Here is a 15,524-nt window from a genome sequence, read left to right as displayed (position 1 = left end):
TTAGTTTACTACTGTCCCTTATTAAGTTTCACTTAAATTTAAATCTGTTCTTTCTTGGATATAGAGAAATTTAGTCTTTATTTCTGACATTGTTTTGTCTTTTCATTGCATTTCTTTCTTTCTTTTAAAATTATTTTTAAATTTTTATTTATTTAAGAGAGAGAAACAGGCAGAGAGAGCTACAAAGAGGAAAAGAATGGGCACACCAGGGCCTGCAGCCACTGCAAACAAACTCCAGATGCTTGCACCACCTTGTGTTTCTGGAATATATGGGTCCTAGGGAATTGAACTGAGGTCCTTTGGCTTTGCAGGCAAGTGCCTTAACCACTAAGCCATCTCTCCAGCCCTCTTTCTTTCTCCCTTCCTTCTTTCCTTCCCTCCCTCCCTCCCTCCCTCCCTCCCTCCCTCCCTCCCTCTTTCTTTCTTTCTTTCTTTCTTTCTTTCTTTCTTTCTTTCTTTCTTTCTTTCTTTCTTTCTTTCTTTCTTTCTTTCTTTCTTAACTAGGTGTGGCCAGGTGTGGTTGTGCACACTTTTTAAAAAAAATATGTATTTTATTTTTAGCTATTTATTTGAGAAAGAGAGAGGCAGAGAGAGGAGAGAAAGAATGAGCACATCAGGGCCTCCAGCCACTGCAAATGAACCCCAGATGTATGCGCCACCTTGTGCATCTGGCTTATGTGGGTCCTGGGGAGTTGAACCTGGGTCCTTTGGCTTTGCAGGCAAGCACCTTAACTGCTAAGCCATCTTTCTAGCCCTCATTGCATTTATTTCTTAAATTCAGTTACTTCTGTTTCACTTCCTTTCTTTTATGTTTATTTTTGTTTTTAGTTTTTAATTTTTTGTCTGGTGATATTTTCTTCACACCTTCATTTTGATTGCTCATTTCAGTATATTTTTCAGGCTTTAAAAATGTACTTTTGACAAGTAGAAGGGTTTTGGTAGTAATTTTGTTTTGTTTCTAAATGGAGACTGCTTTTGTCTCAAGTCTTCAGACAGAATTGGTAGATGAGATTTTCAGGTGATGAGTGCCCTCTTCGACCATGGAAGGAATTACAGTTTCTGTAAGGGAGTTTTGTTTTGCTTGTAGTAATGTTGGGTATGAATTGTCTCTTCTAGTTTCCAGCTCCCTTTTGCCTTGTGGGATCATATATTTACCTTTTTCCTTCTTTTTCATCACTGCTTAGTCTATATTCCTTCCTTCTTCACCTTTTCTTTCCCAGAAGTAATGGTTGCCTCAGCTGCTCTCCGGCACTTCTGTACTTTGCATCCTTTTCCTGTAGTCAGTGCTCTGGCTACACATGTTCCCACTAGGAGGAATTTCTCGTCTCTGAGTGATCTAGCTCATCCTTGGGCCCTTTGCCTCCCTTTCCTGTGACAGCTCTCCACTAGCCTTCTACACAGAAACTCATAGGAGGGAGGAAGGGGGAGAGAGAGAGAGAGAGAGAGTGAGCTGGAATTTGGTGTTTGTTTTCTATTTGACTCATACTCTCTTCTCTGTGTCCAGTTAGAATAACAGCATGGGCTCATGTTGTTTGCCCGCTCTTCCTTTTGCACTGAAGAATGTTCTGAGGGATCTGTGGAGTGGCTATTATCCTTGAGCTGGTTAAACTGATCCATAATATAATCTTTTTTTTTTTTTCGTTTCATTTATTTGAGAGTGACAGGCATAGAGAGAAAGTGGGCGGGGGGGGGGGGAGAGAATGGGTGCACCAGGGCCTCCAGCCACTGCAAATGAACTCCAGATGCATGCACCCCCTTGTGCATCTGGCTAACCTGGGTCCTGGGGAATCGAGCCTCGAACCGGGGTCCTTAGGCTTCACAGGCAAGCGCTTAACTGCTAAGCCATCTCTCCAGCCCTAGTAATATATTCTTAAATGCTAGCTTTCCATCTCCATGTTGGCTCAATTTCTTCTGCCTGGAATCCTCTCCTTCTTTTCTTTAGTTTACATATTTCTTCCTTCCATGATTTCCCACCACTGCCACAAAGATGGCTAGTTTTCTTCTTTCTGCATGTTAAAAGTAGGAAACATTCTTACTCAGAGCATTGCTATTCCACTATGTTAATACCAGTGGTTGACTTTCCTTATTGCTCATGGTTTGCATTTATGTGACCAGGACCTCTGTGTTTGCCTCTGTTCTTGTACTAGAACCATAAAGATGAAGAAGACCCCTGCTCCCCAAGAGCTGTGAGTTCAGTTGAGACCATAAATAAGAATGTAGAAAATGTTTTTGTGGGATTTCCAGGGTAGTACTCAGTAGATTGGAAGCCAGGCCTGATGGTGTCTAAAGTTCTCTCCCATAGGACTAGAGCTTGACAACCTAAGCCATATTTTCTCTTCTGTGGGACATTTTTGCAGGTCTGGGTTTTTGGCTTTGGGATTTTAGATTAGATTGTCTCAGTGGGTGGGAAAAAGAAAAAGGAGGGTGGTCAGTGAAGGAAGGATTGTTCAAGGGACAAGAGCATTTATGGAATTGCCAATACTGAAGGATGCAAGAGTAGTTTGATTTAGAATGTGCTCTGTTAACGTCCTTTTCTTCCTATAGAGCTCATCATGGGTTCTGCTTGAATGAAGGGAAGGGGTTCTAGAGTGATAATGTCACTCACTGACCAAGATGCAGTGAAACATCTATGAGGTAAAGGAGCTTGTGGGAGTTTGAATAGATGGCCCCCAATATATTGACTGTTTTATTAGTTTGTAGTTTGCATCTGCAGCCACCTGGCTGGAGGTGGTGTCACAGGGCGGATCTTAAGATGTGGTGGTGGGTTTGAGATTTCAATCTAAAGATATGCAAAGTGTGCCTAGCAGGAGTTCCTGAAGTGTGCTGTGTGTCTTTTGGCTTGTGCTTCTCTCTGTGTGTTTGGTCCTGTGAAGGCAGGCCACCTTCTCCTGCCATTATGGAACTTCCCCAGGACCTGTAAGCTTCAATAAATATACCTTTCTCCATAACTGTGCCTGGTCTGGAAGTTCATCTCAGTGAACCTGAAGCTGTCTGCTACAGAGCCACAGATTCATCACTCAGCTCTTATCACATGAGCTTTTGAAAAACCTTCCTTTTGCTTTTGCATTTTATTTTTGTCCTGACCATACTCTGTACACACACTTCATAGCAGTGCATATGACTGCCAGGTTGTTCTTCTGAGGCAAGTGTATAAAGGTGCATGTGCTCATTTGTTAAATTGTCTACTGTGGAAGGATATTGAGGGTTTTTTTTTCCCTTCAAGCTTTTGTTATTCAGACTCTCTGCTGTTAACATACACTAATATAATAGGTTTTATTGATCTTCAGATGATCATCACATTTTTTTTGAGCCAGTATCTCACTCTACCCAACCTTTAACCACTGGACCATCTTCTCAGCCCTGAAAAATTGGCTCTTGAAATGTAAAATTTTTTTTATAATGTATGAAATATAGAAAAACATATAGTACATAATAGACACATAGCATACTTGTGGTATGAAAATATTATAGATAATGAGTAAGTAGGAAGAAATATCTAAGATATCTCTTGCAGAGGCTAACAAAGAGTGGAGAGATGCTATTATTGGTTTAGAGTAGATATCAATATCTGCTTATGTTCCTTTTCACTAGTTCCCTCCATCCTCTCTTGTTTTTCTCATTCATTTGCCCAAGGAAGTTTAGCAGTAATTGCTATTTGTTTATTGGCTGTACCACACTGGATTCTGCTTTGGGGACTTTGCCCTGTGATGCCCTTTTCCCTTAGACCTTGGTAATCACTTACTCCTGCAGTCTGATCACATGTTATCAGTTCAGTCTTTCCTCACGATTCTTGACAGTGGGGTGTGTGTGTGTGTGTGTGTGTGTGTGTGTGTTTTCATTCATCTTCCTTTACCACAACAAATCCATCTGGATAATACAGGATAATTGCATCATTTTAATTACCTCCTTTAAGTGCTTCTGCCAATGCAAGAATAGTCACTGGTTTCAGAGGCTAGGATGTGTGTTTTTGATATTTCTTAATTGATTTTGAGCTATTTGTGACATCTCTTCAATCAGAATTTTTCATTTTTCTGTTGTATTTTGTTATGCATATTAGTTTCCTGTTGTTGATTTGGCAAAGTATTGCAAACTTGGTTGCTTAAAACAACACAAGCTGGCCGGGCATGGTGGTGTATGCCTTTAATCCCAGCACTTGGGAGGCAGAGGTAGAAAGATTGCCATAAGCTCGAGGCCACCCTGTGAATGCATAGTAAATTCAGGTCAGCCTGGGCTAGAGTAAGACCCTACCTCAAAAAGCCAAAACCAACCAACCAAACAAACCCAACAGATGACTTCCTGACTGTTGCACAGTTATGTAGGTCAGCATTTGAAATCAGTTTTATTGGGTTACAGCCAGCATGTCAGTGGGCCTGTGTTCCTTTACGAGACCAAAGGAAGACTCCATTTCTTTACGTTTTCATTGTTCCAGAGAGTACCTACATTTCTTAGCTTGTGACCTCACCTCATAGCATTTTAATCTGTACTTCCATATTTACATTGTATACACAAATGCATACATATTCTAAAAATAAACTAATATTACTTATTTGCCTATTGCTGTTCTCGTAACTATTACACGTTCATCATATGTACTCACATTGTCTTTCCTTATTCCCCTCAGTCCCTCTGTATTCCTTCTGATCACTTACAGTGGCTATGTTCCAGAAGAGAATAATTTCTGTTCCCCCAGCAACCACTGGCTCATCAGAGAGGAGAATGATCCCCCCCCCTCCTGAAGCTCCCATCCTTAACAACTATATGTGTGTGTGTTTACATCTTTATATATGTATAACTACTTTTTTTTTTTTTTTAAATGGGTCTCTAGTCCAAGATGACCTGGAACTCACTCTGAAATCCCAGGCTGTCACTGAATTTAAAGCAATTCTTCTACCTCTGCCTCCAGAGTACTGGGATTAGAGGCATGTGCTACCATGACTGGCTTGTATAAATACATATTTTTGGGTGAACCAATGAATTTACTGGGGTTACATACAGAGCAGGGTGAGGGGTTGCTTATAGGAGCAACAGATGACTCACATGTAGCTCCTCGAGAAGTCTCACCCCACTCTGGATGACGACCTCCCCGTAGCTGCCTTGACTCAGAGCAGCTGAATCACCAGAAAGCCCACCCCAGCATAGGTGACAGCTCATGGCAGCTCCATGTACAGCCTGCAGAAAACTCAATATGAGTTTGTTCATCTCCAAGCCATTGTTTTCCCTTGATATATAGCCTTAGGGCGGGCCTTTCAACCTTTCCCAGACTTGTTGACTTCTCCAGTCTCTGGAGCTTCCTTTTTGCCCCACAGGAAGAAATGTTTCTAAATGTTTTTTAAGGTAGGGTCTCACTATGTGACCCATGCTAGCCTAGAACACTCCGCCCTTCTTCCTCAGCATCCCCAGTGCTGAGATTTTAAGTATGTGCCATCACAGCTAGCTTTCCATCAGCTTTCACCTTTCTTTAACCCTGATTGTCTTATCCCTCTTACGAAGGTCCTTGTTATTACACAGCCTGTCTAGATAATCCAGCATAATGTCTCTATCTTTACCACCCCTGCCAGGTCCTTCTGCCATGTGAAGTATGAAGATGTGAGCGTCTTAGAGTGTCGTCATTCAGACTGTCACCCTTTTTCTTGTAGATGTAAAGAAAATGATTTGTGTGTTCTTGTTTTCGGGTGTGCTCCTATTTTTTGTTTTCTTTATATTGTTTCATATTTGCTTTCCAGTTAATTCTGAGATTTGCTAGTAGTTACACTCTTTGTTCTTTTCTTTTTGGTATTTGTACTTCATTGTTTTCTTGCCTTTTTCAAAATTCTTTGTAATATCCTGACTAATGCCAAATAATAGCTTTGAGACCAGGCATCCTTGTATTGTTCTTAACTTTATAAGAAATGGCTTACTTGCTTTACCACTAAGTATGGTGAATTATAATAAACATGGTTAAATTAAGGAATTTCGTGCAGCTAAGTACTAGTAGACTAGAACTTTAAATCAGGGATTTATTTAAATGTACTAGTCATTATGATTACACAAGTAACCATGTAGGAGCTGTGGAGATGGCTCAGTGGGTAGAGTGGTTGCTGTGTGAGCATAAGGACCTGAGTTCTGATCCTTAGACCCACATGAAATGCCATACCTGGAGGTGCACACCTGTAATGCAGTGCCGGGGAGACAGATTTGAGGAATCCCTGGGGATTACTGGTCAGCTAATTTAGTCAAATCTGTGAGCTCCAGGTTCAGCACAGGACCTTGTCTCAAAGAAAAAGGTGGACAGTGGTTGAGAAAGATGCCCAACATTGACCTGTGGCCTTCACATGCATGCTCACATGTATACGCACACATGTGTCCAAACACATACAAATACATATGCACATATACATGCAAGGTACACATACATGCACATACAAAAGGTAAAAGTAACCATGTGGTTTCTCTTTTAACCTGTTAATAGATTCTCTAATAATGATCTTCTCTGTGTTTAAGGAATAAACCTTCCTTGATTATGGTGTATTGTTCTTTGAATGTACTCTGGCTTTCCTTTGCTATTTTTTTTTTTTTTGTATGTTTGTATCTGTATTAGCAAATGAGTTTGGCATCATTTGTTTAGTGATTAGTTATGCCGTGTGCCAATGACAGCTTGGTGATTGCGGATTATCTAGCTGTTCAGAGTGAATTAGAAAACTTTCTGCTTTTTGTGTCATCTAGAACTGTGTAAATAGTATTATTAATAACAGTAGTATTTTCTGGTGATGTAGTTCAGTTCTAGAGTGCTTGTTATCATGTGTGAGGTCTTAGTTTCATTCCCTAGCACCATGAAACAAAACATTTTAAATAAAATTTTTCTTTTGAATGATCCTAAACACAGGCCTTTGTGTCACTACTCCTAATCTCTATGATCATCTTCTGTCCAGAAGTGGAGTTACATTGCCCTGGGCCATCTGGACTTCTTTCCTGTTCTGTCTTACAGAATTTGAAGGGAGTTGATACCTATGGAGCAGGTATCCTCTGTGTAAACTTGTCCAGTCCATACAGAAAGGTGTTGCATCTACCAGCTTGGCATCATTCAGAAACCTGTTGGGCCAGGAGTTTACACAACACAGCCTTGCCTTCCATGGGACTTTTTCCAGGTGTTTTGGGAGTCATCCTTATTAATCATTAATCAGCATTCTGCTATATCATTTCCAGCTTAGAGACAGGAATTGTTAGGGGAAGTCACCTCTGATATCAGAGTTTTGAATAAGTAGTCTTTATTTTAATAAGCTTGATTAATGTGCCTTTGTAATAAATTACACCAGTTCTATGCTGACCTTTCAGTCAATTACTGTGAAACTGAGCCTTATTCAAGAAATGGTGCTTTGTACTCTGTGCTAAACAAGACAGCTATAGCACCCCTCCATGGTTTAGGAAATCATGCAAAAGGGGAGGAAAGAATATAAGAGCCAGAGGATGGGGGAGAGTGCTACGGAGCACTCATTCACGCGTGCCATGGTGTTTCATTCATGTCTTCACAGTGACTGTCATTACCTGTACAAGACCTGCATGATATTGGGCCCATCGGCGTTCCACCCTGGATGATGGAGAAGGGCATGAGGCTCCTATCACTCCCTGAGTAGTTACAGGCAGTTAGTGGAGACAGGGGGAGTTGGAGACAATTTATGTAGTGGTATAGCCACGTGCTCTGGTAAATAATTCCTGACCTGTGCCCATGCAGGCAACCCATTAAAAAACTCAGTGAGTCACAGCCATTCACAAGAAAAAAAGAGAGAGGGGCGTCTAAGTAGAAGAGGGACTAGTTGGGAAGAAGAAGGGGTTCAGCTGAAGGGGAATGGGTGAGGGGGTCAGAGAAGGTAATGGGAGGGACTTTGGATCAAAATACATTATAAACATGTGTAAAATTATTGATAAAAACCTATGCATGGGCTGGAGAGATAGCTTAGCAGTTAAGACAGTTGCCTGCAAAGCCAAAGGACCCAGGTTTGATTCCCCAGGACCCATGCAAGCCATATGCACAAGGGGGTGCGTGCATCTGGAGTTCATTTGCAGTGGCTGGAGGCCCTTCCTTGCATGCCCATTTTCTCTCTTTCTCCGTCTGTCTCTCGAATAAATAAAATAAATTTTAAAGAACTCATTGTTTTTTTTTTAAACCTATGCGGATAGGATAGAGAGAGAGCTCAGTGGTTAAAGGTGTTTTCTTTGAAAGCCTGATGGCCTAGGTTCAATTACCCACTACCCATGTAAAGCCAGATGCACAAAAATGGCGCATTTGTCTGGAGTTCATTTGTAGTGACAGGAGATCCTGGTGTACTCATGCTTTCCCTCTCTCTCTCTCTCTCATAAGTAAAGTAAAAAAAATTTTTTTTTTTTTGTTTGTTTTTTTGAGGTAGGGTCTCACTCTGGCTCAGGCTGACCTGAAATTCACTATGTAGCCTCAGGGTGGCCTCGAACTCACAGCGATCCTCCTACCTCTGCCTCCCTAGTGCTGGGATTAAAGGCGTGCGCCACCACGCCCGGCTTAAAATATTTTTTTAAAAACTATGCAGGAAAAGAGAAATGCTTTTTTTGAGTATAAGTGATGTGGAAATGCAAACCAGGAGAATCCCTGTGTTGATCATGAGAAGCTTGGCTGCATGAGATAGCATTTTTCAGTTCCTCAAGGAGCAATTCTCTCAGTATATGTTCCTCTCAGCTCAGAATTTCAAACTGATGACTTTATATAAGTGTTGTGCAAGGCCCAGGACAGTGAGTTAATTTAAGCTTAGTAAACCAAGGGAGGTTGTAGTGACTAGACTTAATCTTTAAGAGGAAGCCTCTGATTGGGTATGTTAGTCTCTCAAATCTTTCATTATGACTGATTTACTTAAATATAAAAGTGGTCTTTCTTGGAAACTCTAGAGACTGCTACAACTAGTTTTTAAGTCAATATATTGCTGAACTAAGTGAATCATCTCTATCATACCCTCCAAGGCTTGACCATTGTGGAAGAAGAGGTAGCAAAAAGAATGTAGGAGCCAAAGCAGGGAAGGAGTGCTTTGCAATACTGTCTTCTACACACCAAGTGGTTGTGGCATTCATGACCTCACAGTGGCTGACACTACCTACATAAGACATAATAAGAGGGGAAAATGATGACATTGAAATAGAAAAGAGGGCTGGAGAGATGGCTTAAAGGTTAAGGCACTTGCCTGTGAAGTCTAACAACTCTTGTTCAAACCTGCAGGTCCCACATAAGCCAGATGCAAAGTGACACAAGCGCTCAATGTCACACATACGCACAAGGGGCACATGTGTCTAGAGTTCATTTGCAGCAGCTGAAGGCCCTGGCACACCCATTCTCTCTCCCCCCTCCCTCTCTCTCGAATAAAAAAAAAAATAGAAGAAATCTGGGCATGGTGGTACACACCTTTAATCCCAGCACTGGGAGGCCAAGGTAGGAGGATAGCTCTGAGTTTGAGGCCACCTGAGACTACATAGTGAACTCCAGGTCAGCCTGGGCTACAGTGAGACCCTACCTCAAGAAAACAATCCAAAACTTTAAAAAAAAAAAAAAGTAGGAGAATAGTTGGAAAGAAGAAGAGATTCAGTGGAGGGGAGATAAGGAAGGGGCAAAAAGGAGGGTGATAGGAGAAGCTTATGATCATGGTATATTGTCTATATGTATGGAAGTTGTCAATAAAAAGAAACTACTGCTAGAGTCATCCTGCAAAAAGCTTATCTTGGGCTGGGGAGAGGGCTTAGTAGTTAAGGCACATGCTTGTGAAGTCTAGTACCCAGTTTGATTCCCCAGTACCCACATAAACCAGATGCACAAGGTGCCACATGCATCTGGAGTTTGTTTGCAATGGCTAGAGGTCCTGGTGTGCCCATTCTCCCTCTATCTGCCTCTCTCATAAATAAATAAATAAATAAATAGTAATTGTCTTTTTTTTTTTAAAGCTTATCTTGGAAAATGAAAAGTAAGTATCTTTTGTATAGAGTGTAAATTGATTTCTCACTCTTTCCCCTGCAGTAAGACAGATCATCAGTGATATTTCAGTATTTAATGAAACATGCTTGAGATGGAGAAGTACAATGACAGCTCATGAAGAAGAGATGTATTTAGTAAGTTACTTTATTTATAGATGCTTGTCTTATGTGGGAGGTTTCAAAACTATCTGTAACCCTAAAAGGTAGTTTTATAGCTGTCACTGTCAAAAGGTGTATCCCAAGAACCGAATCAGAAGCAACACACTGACCACTTGGCTGCTTATTTGAAGACAGAATCTTTGTGTAGGGAGGACGGAGGAGGGAAAGTCAGCAGAGTTCCTGGAGTCCTATGTCCTGGGGCAGAGTAGACACTCAGGCAGCACTCCTGATGGGTTTCAGTTGTCTCTGTTCATGTTGGCTTCTCTAGAGAGACCAGAGCCTAGATGTTGCATAGAGTTGAGGGGAACTTTTGAAGCTATATGTGCTGGCAAGTAAGAAAGGGGGTGACCGCAGAATAGGCTGCTAATAGAAGAAATAAAATAGGAAAAATGGGTGTCTTTTGGCTCAAGTACTGGGATGTCACAGCAAAGTGTAGGGTCACCAGAACGAGGAAGGTGGAAGACAAAACTCCTTCCTACCTTTTACAAGTCTGGCTAGAGTACTCTAATTCAGGTCCTGCTTCATTCAGATTCTTTTTTTTAATTTAAATTTATTTTATTTTTATTTATTTATTTGAGAGAGAGAAGAGGTAGAGAAAGAGAGAAAATGGGTGTGCCAGGGCCTCCAGCCAACAAACTCCAGACTCATGCACCACCTTGTGCATCTAGCTTACTTGGGTCCTGGGGAATTGAACCTGGGACCTTCAGCTTTGCAGGCAAGCATCTTAACTGCTAAGCCATTTCTCTGGTCCTCATTTAGATTCTTAATTTTATTTCTAGGAAATGTTTGTTGGTCTTTCTCCTATAGTTTTTCCAATAGGTTTTTGTGCTGAGTGTGCACATCTTGTACATGTGGGCAGGAAAGGGCAAGCTACTGTATAGGGTCTTCAGTCTTTTGTGTATATATATTTTTTAATATACAAGAGATTTTCTTTTTTGATATTTTATTTTAAGTTATGTGTGTGTGTGAGAGAGAGAGAGACAGACATATAGATAGAGAGACAGAGAAAAAATGGGAATGCCAGACCCTCCAGCCACTGCAAAGGAATTTCAGACTCATGTGCCACCTTGTGCATATGGCTTATGTGGCTCCTGGGGAATTGAACCTCGGTCCTTTGGTTTTGTAGGCAAGTGCCTTAACCACTGGGCCATCTCTCCAGCCCTTGTTTTTTATTTTTATTTATTTATTTTTATTTATTTATTTTTATTTGAAGATTGGATATTTCTGTGTAGCCTAAGCCAGCCTGGAACTCTAGCCCAGGTTGGCTTCAAACTCAGGTCTCCTGAAGGCTGGGATTATTAGGCATTTGCCATAATGCCCAGCTTGTGCACTTTTATTTAAAAATATGTGCAGTGTTACACATTGAATATCAGTTTACTGTTGCTTTTCCTTTTTGGAGAAACTATAGTGAGAACAAGAAAGAGAGAGGAAGAGTGAGAGAGAAAGAGCTCATGCAAAAAGAATAGGTAAGAAGGCATTTCAAACCAATGATTCACCCTGTGAGCTTTTTTTTTGTTTCAGTTCCACATTTGGAGCCAGAGATGGTATCAGAAGGAATTTGTTCAGGAAATGGTCTTCAATACCACTTCCTGCAGCCAGACCCCTGAGCTGTGTTTAGACCTGCATCCAGGTACCAACTACAGTGTCAGCCTTCAGGCTTTGTCTTCAGCACTTCCTGTGGTCATCTCCCTGACAACCAAAATAACAGGTAAACCTTGAGTAATAAGCATTTGGATTAAAGAAGTCACCATGGAGCTGCTGATAGGTCCAGATAAAGAACACTGTTGTTTATTATTATTGTACATACAGTGAAGTTTGAGAGAGAGGAGGAGGAGGAGGAAGAATGCAGAATTGGAGAGCCTTACTGAGGGGCTTATAACTGTGTCTGTAATGTTTCGTTTCTTAAAAAAGTATCTGAAACAATATGTTAATGTTTGTTAAATCTGAATAGCATATACATGAGTGCTGGGTAATTTCTTTCTGAATATTTTAAACATTTCAACCATATGTGCTGATGCATAATTGTAATCCTGGCACAAGGGAGGTAGAGGAAAGAGGATCAGGAATTCAAGGTCATCTTCTGATACATAGCTAGTTTGAGGCCAGCCTAGGCTCTGTGAGATCCTATATTAAAACAAACAAACAAACAGAAAAACCTTGCTGGGTGTGGTGATGTATGCCTTTTTTTCTTTTCAAAATATTTTATTTTTATTTATTTATTTGAGAGAGAGAGAGAGTCAGAGAGAATGGGTGTACCAAGGCCTCCAGCCACTGCAAACGAACTCCAGATACGTGTGCCCCCTTGTGCATATGGCTTATGTGGGTCCTGGGTCCTTTAGCTTTGCAAGCAACTTAACAATTAAGCAATCTCTCCAGCCCGTGATGTATGCCTTTTAATCTCAGTGCTTAAGAAGTGGAGGTAGGATGATCTCCATGTGTTTGAGGCCAGTCTTGGCTAGATAGAGTAAGACCCTGCCCCCCGCCAAAAAAAACCAAATCAAAAATTCTTTAAAACATGTCCTGTTACTGTTTCTTAGTAACATTAAACTGGCATTCTGGTACAGCTGTCCTAAGAGCCAGTCATTACCTGGGAAAATGATGGGCATTCTCACTATAGACATCCTGCTCATTTTCTTCAAATCTGAGCCCTAGTCCTCCCCTCCAGCCATCACTAAGAGTACTGGGTTCTTGCTTGTTGTTTCACTAAGAAATTAAATGTAGCCGGGCAAGGACCTCCCACCCCCAATCTTCATTCCTGCCAAAATCCTTTGTATCTTGCCTTCCTTCCTGTCTCTGCTTCTACTGAAACTGCCACTCCATAAGTGAGCAGCAGATCCCCCATCCCTTTGTACCAAATGATCACTTCTCCCAATATAGAATTGTTCCTAACTTTGCGAAACATGTTGTCATGTCTCCCTTAATAGTGAGCACATGTTCCCCTCCAGCTACTTTGCCTTCTGTCGGCCTCTCTTTATATTAAAAGGCCTTGAAGGAAATGTCTCACTTCTTATTTTCATTTAACAAGTTTCTTTGTCTTGTCCTTTCCCATTAGACCTCCACTGCCAAATCCAATGGGTAATTTGGTTCTTCTTCTTTTTTTCCACTGTGTCCCAGGCTACTTTATTTAAAAACAAAGTAATGAGTGACTTGGGGATTTAAAAATCAAGAACATCCTTAAACTTCATCTTCCCTCCAACCACCTCCCCCTAAACTTCCTGTCCCACCCTTCCATGTCCTTTAAAAGCCCAGGCTGGCTTTCCCTCCCTCCTCCCCCTGCTCCCTCACCTGTGCGCAGGGCAGACACCTCAGTTTGAATGCCTGGGAGAACCCCCGAGCAGTAACAGGAACAAAGGGGAAGACTTCACCCTCTGGGAAAGGGACAGAGGAATAGAGTGTGGGGAACCCATAGCCAGGAGTACAAAAATGGGGCCCTGGGACCAAAGTGAAGGACGCAGGCCACCCCTGGAAAAGGAGACCCTGGGGCCTCAAGCTCTTCTGGCGGGGCATGGTCACTGCTTGATGGCTTGCCCTTGTGGCGCCGGCTGCAGAGCCACACGCGCCCCAAATGCTCCTCCAGCCCCAGCTGCTGGGCGGCGAGGCTGATCTGCTGCCGGGCGGGCTCGGGGCACCGGCGGAGCGGGCTCTCTCGGCTTCATCTCACGCGGTTGGGTCTCGGTTCGCTTCCTCTTCCGGGCCTGTAGCAGGTCTCCGCCGTGCATGCGTCCTGAAGGTTTTCGTTGTTGTCGGCCTCCTCCACCCTCTTCTGCAGCAGGGCCTCGAAGCGGCAGATGGTCGTCTGGCTGCTCACCTTTCCAAAAGGAACCCCCGGGTGAGCCCCACATCGGCCTGGGTGTACCCCAGCGCGATCCTCTTCTGCTTCAGAAGCTTGGCGGATTGTTCCAGTTCTTTCTGCAGAGCTTTCACGTCCTGGGACTCCTCCCGGCTTGGCTCCAGGCTCTCCACTTCCACCTCCACCGCACCCGGGTGGGGGGCGGGGCCCAGAGGAGGTCCCCTCGGAGTTGCTCTCCACCCCGGCTCCTGCCTCGCCCTCTCTCGGGCGGCAAGGTTTCCAAGCCAACCTGGGGCGTGAGGCCCACTCCACCCTGAAGAAGGGCATGGGGTGAGCCCCCATACCAACGGGCCTGGCCCACCAGGAGGGCCCTGGAAGCTTAGCCAGGTCCGAGGGTCCAACCAGCCCGGCTCCAGCCCTCCTGACCCACCACTGCTCCCCCCCCCTCCCCGGCCGGGGCAGAGTCCGAAGACAGGTGTCCGGCCATAGGGAAGATGGGCGCCCCAAGCCGGAGGCCTGATGGAAGGGGGGCCCAGCAAGAGACTCAGTAATTCTCAGCAACATTTGATATTCCAACGTCGGGAAACATCTTCCCCTTTATTTTGGTTCCTTAATGTTACTGGCTGTGCCTTCTCAATCTTCTTACCAAACCTTGTTGACTTACTGTCTAAAATATATTCTGAATTGAAACACTTTTGCCTCTACCTTTGTCTTTGCCACTACAGACCTGATCCAGCAACAGTGGACTCCTTCAGTGACTTCTTGGGTTTTGTTGGTGGGTTTTTGTTTTTTTGAGGCAAGGCTTCATATATAGGCCAGATGGGCCCCAGGCTTGCCTTGTAGCCTAGGCTGGCTTCAGATTCACTGTCCTTCTATCTCAGTCTTCCAAGCGTCAGGATTACAGGCATGAACCACAATGCCTGACTTGCCATGCTGTTTACCTGCTTTCATTCTTGCCTGTTTTTCCACCATGGACAAGTTTAAAAAGATCCCTCGGCAGCCATCACACCTTTTTTTGTTTGTTTGGTTATTTTTATTTATTTGAGGGGGGGAGGAGGCGAGGGAGGGAAGGAAGGAGAGGGACAGAGAGAGAGAATGGACGCATCAGGGCCTCCAGCCACTGAAAATGAACTCCAGATGCATGTGACAATTTGTGCATCTGGCTTAAGTGGGTCCTGGGGAATCTAAGCCTCCAACCGGGGTCCTTAGGCTTCACAGGCAAATGCTTAACCGCTAAGCCATCTCTCCAGGCCCCCACGATGCCGTTCTTAAAGGATTACAAGAATAGGATTATGCCAGCTCAAAGATCCCCAATGAGTTTCCATTAAAGTTAGACCAGAATACAGGTTCCTTAGCTTGGAGCATGTAATTGGATCCCTGACTACCTTGTTCAATTCAGTCACCCCCTGATCTCTTCTTTCTCACCGAGTATCAGTTGTCTCCCTGGCCTTAAATGGGTCATCTTGTTCCTGCAGCCAGGCTTTTTCATTTGTTGTTAATGCTTTCTGGAATGGTCTCTCTCTGTCTTCTTCACGATCAGGTTTCTGCTTAAATGTCACCACCTTTTCAAAGTTTGTTTTGTGTTGCTAAAGTGGAATAATGCAGATTGCGTAGT

The 15,524-nt window shown here is 43.1% G+C and overlaps 1 protein-coding gene and 1 pseudogene across 2 annotated transcripts in view; one reads left to right on the top strand and one right to left on the bottom strand.

Moving 5' to 3' along the window:
* Nucleotides 1-15,524, top strand: part of Susd1 (sushi domain containing 1) — a 142,738-nt gene that overhangs the window by 79,949 nt on the left and 47,265 nt on the right. For both annotated transcript variants that reach the window (XM_045141731.1, XM_045141733.1), the window contains exons 11-12: nucleotides 10,004-10,095; nucleotides 11,641-11,827. In XM_045141731.1, the coding sequence (XP_044997666.1) occupies nucleotides 10,004-10,095; nucleotides 11,641-11,827 (279 nt within the window). The remainder of the gene's footprint in view (nucleotides 1-10,003; nucleotides 10,096-11,640; nucleotides 11,828-15,524) is intronic.
* LOC101596809 lies at nucleotides 13,425-14,396 on the bottom strand (annotated as a pseudogene).

The sequence above is a fragment of the Jaculus jaculus genome, chromosome 1 (assembly GCF_020740685.1).
Source record: "Jaculus jaculus isolate mJacJac1 chromosome 1, mJacJac1.mat.Y.cur, whole genome shotgun sequence".
Classification (NCBI taxonomy): domain Eukaryota; kingdom Metazoa; phylum Chordata; class Mammalia; order Rodentia; family Dipodidae; genus Jaculus; species Jaculus jaculus.
This window is presented reverse-complemented; position numbering and strand designations above follow the sequence as displayed.